We start from the raw sequence: 7,657 nt of genomic DNA, 5'->3' as shown, positions 1-7,657 counted from the left end.
CTTACCAAGTTGGCAACTTTATAACACAGCTCTCTGTCTATCACTCTCTCATATGTGTGCATGATGACAAAATAAACTATAGCACAAAACAACAAAATCTATTTTTTGCTGTTGTTTAGTAGTCAAGTATATCTAAAGTCAAAGTGGCCCAACCATGACCATCTCAACATATTTTCAGACAATATATTCAAGACACCATCATTCAATATGCCTTTTCTTCAAGATGTTAATGTATGACTTGAGGGGACTTTAGCTGCTATTTCTAGAGGTTCCATCATTGGCTAAAATTACAAAATGTTCCGCTCACAAATGTAATGTAAAGGAAAAGCAACATAGCAGATATTTAGAGGTTTATAATATTACAAGAAACTGCAATTTATATGAACAATTAAAAAAAAAAATCTTGCTTTGAAACCTTTAGCACTTGAAGTGATCATATCCAGTCAAAATATTCTACTTGTTTTATACTCAAACAGGTCAGATCCTGCCTCTCACATCCACCCTACAATATTATTCTAAAAATAAAAATTCACATCATTGAAATCTTGCAGCTATGAGATAATGCATGATTAATTCAAAACAATGGTGAATAAATAAGCATTGCATTTGTCAGAGAAATCTAAATGCTAAAGAGTCAGTTACTTTTTTTATAACATATTGGTAAATTTTGTTAGGATACAATAGTTTTATCTCACTTAGACAAGTAAATATAAAAGAAAGACATTAAACAAAAGAAGTGAAATTTTATAAACTTAAAAGTAATTGATTTTCTGTATTGCAGGTTATGATTTTAACTAGAAACTTAATAGAAACAGGTTTTCTCTATAGCAAGTTCCAAAAAAATTAAGGGTTTTAAGTTAAGAATCAAATCAAGAAGATCGACTACTATGTTCATTTGATATTTTTCTTTTGTTTCTTAATAATTTTGTTTTGCTTCTTAATTTTTTTCTTTTTTTTTAAATGAAATTAACATTAATTCATAAATACTAAAGAAATTCAATTCTAAAAAATCAGTTGTATTTTAAAAATAGAAATTTCATAGGGAATATTTGATTGAGAAGTTGTACAATTAAATATGGCAGTTCAGCAACATATAGTTAATACTTTTGCATCACACATGTAATAGTTATTTGGCATTTAGTAGTAGTAGTAGTAGTAATAACAATAGTAGTATTGATAACATTTGAGTCACAACCTAGGACACTATTGAAATACACATTTTATTATACAGAATTTAGTTAGCAATTTACAGTTACATATCTCTACAGTTTTTTTTTATAGATGTGTTTTTATACAAAAATAGCACCCATTAGCTTATTAATTTGAAGAACAGTGAAATGCCAAAAACTAAATAATGACAAAAAAAAAAAAAAGGTGTAGAAGAGGGGTGGGAGATGAAGACATATGCTTGATTGTTGGGAAGATTATGTAAATCTATTCTTAATAATGACAGTTTGTGACTAACAGTACTAATAAGTACCAACATTGCCTCAACAGCACCAACACATCTGACAAGTCTACAGTGAAGTCTTGTCATCATTTGTGTCATCAGAAATAAAATGAGAATCTGCATGATAAACCTTGATTAATGGATTAATAAGTAGGGACAATATGTTCCTTAATACGGAAAATCTGATGATTAACCTTTAGACCATTTGCTTTAATGCAATATGAACTAGAGCACAATATAAAATTATTATATTAAAATAAAAATATTTAAGTTTTACATCCTTTTTCCGATGGTATAATTTGAAGAGTGTTTTGCTGTGACTACATTTATAGCAGTGTATAATAATAATAATAATAATAATAATAATAATAATAATGATGATAATAATAATAATTATTATTATTACTATTATTATTATTAATCAGGTTTGCTTAAATTGAAGATTTACTGCATGCATATATTTTCATTGTGAGGTTAATCATGTTGTAGAGAGTTTTCACTGTATGTATACACACACACACACCTATATATATATATATATATATATATATATATATATATATGTATATATATACACACACATATACACACAAGGTATGTATTTTATTGGTTTGTGGGCAGGCTGTGATTGTAAACATAAGTAAATACATTCTCATGAAGTCACCTGGTGTTAAAACACCTGCCTATGAACTGACAAAACATATACGTTGTGTATGTGTATTTGAATTGTTTATTATCCTTCAGGCTGCTTCTCGTTCATATTTGAATCTTTTCCATGGTATGAAATGTTGGGGCATACCAGCAGATGGTTCTTACACCATTTCGCACATAGTCTCGTATGTGGTATTGACAAGTCACAAAGATGACAAAACATTAATGTCTATCGTTCTTGTAATGGGACCTGATGCAAGTTATCTTGCTTGTCTATGACTTTCAGGTGTTTCTAACACCAAGTGTATTTATGAGAATATATTCTCTTATGCCTCTACAATTACAGCTTGCTCACAAACTGACAAAACACATACCTTGTGTATGTGAGCTCAATACTGTTTATATCCCTTGGACTGCTTCCCATTCATATTTGAATACATGTGTATGTGTATGTATATACATACACACACACTGTATATGTGTGTGTGTGTGTATGTGTGCATAGATAACACACACACATTACACCATCACACACACATAAATTAGCAGAGAACCAAACAAAAAAGAGAGATATACATATACTCTCTCTCTCTCTCTCTCTCTCTCTCATATGCACGCACGCATGCACATATAAAATTTACAAATAATTAAAACTTCAGTATCTAAATCCAGCTGGTTGGCTGGTTGTTTTTTTCTATTATTGTTGTTATTTCTACTGCTGCACATAACACCATCATCACCATCCTCATCATCATCATCATTGTTCTTCAAATCATTTCTGATCTTGTTATTGAGGTGTACTTCTGATTTCTAGTCAATGATCTGATGTTTTCTTTTTTTTTTTAGAATTTATTCTTTTTTTTTAAGACATAGAGAGAAATAAATATTTCTTATGTGAAAAAAAAAAAACAAAAAAAACTCAAATGCAAGAAATATTACAACATATCTTCCACCAAAATCAAAGTTATTAATTTTGGGGGGAAAAAAAATAAAAGCAAATGTAACTTTTTTTTTTGAAATGGTAATAATATATATATCTTGATGTTAAAAAAAAACAATATGTAATGTATTTACACAATAATGAGACTACCAAAGATGTTATCAGACACACAAGCATATATTCACACATGATTTGACGAAAGTGTATCTGCAGGTACATGGAAATAAAAAAATTTAAAAAAAAGGAACCTAAAGAGATAAAAGCCTTTATCAGGAGTTATGATTACTATCCATTGGTCTGCTATTTAAAAGATGGGGCTGGCTATAAAATTGTTTTGCTAATTCATGAACAGACTGGTAACCAGAAGCACGAGAACCAAGACACATTTGATACTGCGCTGGTTCCAAGGCAGGATCACAAGAAACATGATGGAATGCATGATACAACCCAGGGTCAACAGTGCGAAAAATAGTTAAGTTACTATTGATAAATTTTTGGTAAAGATCAACATCCTCTTTGCCCCATCCTTGAATACTCGTATCAAAACCACCAACAGCTTCAAGATCACTTTTATATATACTTGCAATTCCAAAACCAAACTGTCGCCAATTCCCATAGTCATTACGGAAATCTCTAATATCAAATTTGCAATTAACTGGATCAGGGCAAAAACTTCTTGTATCAAACTGACTGAACACAATTGGAAAATATACTTGAAGTCCCTGTCTGGTGTTCATACGAACACGTTGAAAAACATCCCTACTAAGGAGAATATCGACATCCATAAAAAATAGTAGAGAATTAGGTTTTGTATCAGATGAGCCTAATTTCAAAGCCTTAGCCCGAGAAAATGCTCCATTAGCTTCAATAAGTTCAACTGAATTAGCACCATAGAGTTGTTGATACTGGACAATCAAATTTATGGATTTCTGTAAGGCTGTATCATCTGTGCTGTCAAAAAGAACAATATTTAAGTGAACTTTTTCTTTTGGAATTAGAACAATTTGTTCATAGTTTTTCATAAATCTTTTAAAGGTTTCATACCGACCAGATAACGATAGAACGATATGTATAGTTTCTTTGGCTTTATCAACGTTAGTCCGTTCTGGAGATTTATAGTCTGTAAAGAGATGTGCAAAAGGATGAACAGAATCGTATGAAATGTATTCTTCCTTATTTGATGGAAAATAGTCTTCCAAAATTTCCATAGGGCCAAAATTCTGCTGTAAGTATGCATGTCTTCGAACAGGGACAGTCATTCGACGTCCTTTGTGTTTCCTGTATATTAAAAGCAGGTCAAGAATATAGTCACAGCTTAAATATGGATTTAATCTCCGGTAACCATAAAGAATTTCTTTAAAATCAATATGACGGCCACGCTGTCTGGCATTGCCATTGATCATGTGTATGGTCTGCTGTATAATGTCATCAAGTGCTACACGCATATGAGCAGGCATTCCTCGCTTAGGATTAACGTCAGCAGCTGAATACAAGGGACGAGTAAAAAAATCCCACTCAAAAACATCATCCTCATCTTTTGGATGATATTTTGTTATAGAAGTCCTTAAACCGAGATTGTTTGGTTTCTCAGAGTCTTGTTCCCCTATCAACTGATTTACTGAATTTATCTCCCGGTGTAGATTCAGGGTCTTTTGGCGTAAGCTCGATATGCGTTGTCCTAAAATGTAATTATGAACGCGGAATTGATGTGTTGGTTCCTTGATAGGATGTAAAGTGATGGCTTGATTTAGATCTGCTTTGTTCAGGCTGTATGTGAATGATCCTTTCTCCTCTTTGTAGTTGTGAAAGAAAAGATGCTGCATCTGTGGAATAGAAAAATATGAAAAGAAATTAAAATAATGTTAAAATAAGTGAAATCAAATGCATATTAACAAGTTTCTTTAAATCAAAAGAAATCAAAACAATTATAAAAAAATGTTAATTTGGTTTATATTTTCAGAGGTGTCCAAAGATTTTCTTCAAAACTCCAGCAAAGTTGGTACCAATTCTTGATCTTATTAATTAAATAGGATTGTCAAGGAAAGAGAAAAGAAAGTGTATACTGGAAATGATTTAAATTTCATTATTTTAAGCATTTTCAGAAGCTCACATTTTCAAATGAATAATAAGTTTAAGAATTTTTTGAGGAAATTTAACAAAGTTAATGAATCTAATTAGAATATAGAATTAGTAACATTTATTTTCTCCTACAATCAGTTCTATGTCAATGTAATCTTTTAATAAATATTTCCATCCTTAAATCCTTAAATTAATTTTTTTCATTCTGCATTTCATTTATGAATCATATTTTCAAAACATCATGTATTTATGAAATGAAATGATGAGGGAACTTTTACATAGTTCCTTATTTTACCTTGTAGAAATAGCAGCCAAATCCCAAGATAAACTAAGGTTGAAAAGTCTGGGTGCTCATGACTAGAACCAATAAGTTCAAAAACCTTTAAGCTCTAACCTTCCTGTCCTCACACCTTTTGTTTTCTCCACTCTGAAATAGTGTTTCCCCAGACACATTATCCTATGTATTCACCACTGTTTAAAAATGTCAGGCTGTGTAATTAGAGGGGAAAATAGTGGTTATTTCTAACAGGTCAAGTGATCACATAAAGGCTTCCTTATTGGATAATATAATGCAGTCAGCATATATTTAATCCCTTCAGCACTGGCCTACTTGATATTGGGCATTGTATTGAAATTAAAATCTTCCATCATAATTTTATGTAAAAATCTGTTTTAATCCCCATCATTAAATTCAAGGCCAATGGGGCAACTCGAGCCCTCAGGAAACCATCAGGTAATCACTACTACATAAAGGCTGTACCTGGATGGGACACCAGTCCACTGCAAAGTTAAATCCCACCCCCAAGCTGGGGGTGGGATTTATTTGGCTAAAAATGAGCAGTAGCTGTAGCTCATTTTCAGCCAAATAGACTGGAGCAATGTAAGATGAAATGCCTTGCTCAAGGACACAATGTACTGCCCAGTCCAGAAACTGAACCCACAATCTTACAACTGGCACAAGAGCAACCCCTCACCCATCTGTTACTGGTGGTCACTTTCAGTTGAGTGAAGTTGAGTAATGTGAAATGAAGTGCCTTGCTCAAGGAGTACAATATGCTGCCTGATCTGAGAAATGAACCCACAAATTTATGATTGTAAGTTTGATAGCCTCATCACAAGGCCTTGAGCCTTTACTGTTCCAAACACCAGCTTAATTAAGAATTTGGAATGAATCAGTAAAATAATTAAATTTGTCCATTATTATTTTTAAAATTAACTGAAACACATAGGCATTTAACATTATTAGAAATATGATCATGAAAAGGTTAATAAATTCCATAGTTAATCTCACAGGTTTGTTCAACATACAGACTTTTCAATGTACAGTTAATCTTCCATTGTTGAATAACTAGATGAGAGAGACAGCTCTGTTCAAGATAGTTGCCAAAAACTCAACACCACAATCAAATGTCAAACTTTTTAGGAAAATGTGGTTTAGAAAACATCGCTGATTAAAAACTAAACTGACAGAATAAGTCTGGTGCGCAGAATTCAGACCAAAGAATATTTACTGGCCCTTAAAACTATGCCTACTCCAATTAGAACAATAGTTTACTTGAAAAAAAAAGAAGAAAAAAAGAAAGATAGATAGATAGATAAATAGATAGATTTATTGATAGACAGATAGAGAGACAGAGAGAACAAATTGAGGTTAAAACAAGTACAATTTCACTATAGCAGCTGTAAGAAATAGGTTCTTCAAAGTAAAAGACAAAGTTGCTCTTAAAGAAAGATTTCAGCAAAAATTGTTAGTCATTAGTAAAGGTCCACTGAATGTTTTTGAAATCTCTTGAACACTTGATAACAATCCACCTAAAATTATTCTTAGTTCTAGGATACAAAAACTATGTATTTTAAAGTGTATTTAAATTAAAACCTTCCACAATAATTGTATGTAAGAGCCTTTTGTTGAAATATATTCCAAACACATGCTTAGTAATGAAAAAAAAAAAAAATTTTACTAAGTGCCTCCAAATTATTGATTATTTTCAAATTAATCAAAACACAAAAGCATTGTATTTTACCATAAAAAAAGGTTATGAAAGGGTTAAATCTGTTAAGCTTTAAGAGAAAATAAATGATAATAAATAAACCAATGTTTAAATTATACAGCAGTAAAAGAAGAAAAAAGAAATGAATGCTGAAATTCTAATCTTGGAGTTAGGAAAAGGTACTGAGTTTAGTGACTGGTTAAGAGAGTACAGAAATATGAATGAACCATTGCTTCTCAGTAGCAATCTATATATATAAAAATGAGAATGTGTGTCTGTCTGTCTGTCTGTCTGTCTGTCTGTCTGTCTGTCTGTGTGAATCCCTAAAACTCGAGAACTACGCAACCAATTTCATTCAAATTTTACAGATGCCTTACTTAGGGTTCCAGTTGTGTTTTAGTCAAAAAATTTTTTTTAACTTCTTGCAGAGTTCGAGCCCACGGCAACATAATATCTCCTCCACTATTTAAGTATTACGTGTCAAAAGTGAAACAGAACACTCATGTCAAATACTTTCACTTTAAAAATGAAACTATTCTACTAACT

At 31.5% G+C, this 7,657-nt stretch overlaps 1 protein-coding gene across 1 annotated transcript in view; it reads right to left on the bottom strand.

The window, feature by feature from the left end:
• Window positions 1-1,196: 1,196 nt before the first annotated feature.
• The window catches only part of LOC106873236 (chondroitin sulfate synthase 1), a 254,656-nt gene continuing 248,195 nt past the window's right edge, over window positions 1,197-7,657 (bottom strand). The window contains exon 2 of the mRNA XM_052977123.1: window positions 1,197-4,864. Within this exon, the coding sequence (XP_052833083.1) occupies window positions 3,311-4,864 (1,554 nt within the window). The 3' untranslated portion in view covers window positions 1,197-3,310. The remainder of the gene's footprint in view (window positions 4,865-7,657) is intronic.

This window comes from Octopus bimaculoides, chromosome 2 (genome assembly GCF_001194135.2).
Source record: "Octopus bimaculoides isolate UCB-OBI-ISO-001 chromosome 2, ASM119413v2, whole genome shotgun sequence".
Lineage (NCBI taxonomy): Eukaryota > Metazoa > Mollusca > Cephalopoda > Octopoda > Octopodidae > Octopus > Octopus bimaculoides.
This window is presented reverse-complemented; position numbering and strand designations above follow the sequence as displayed.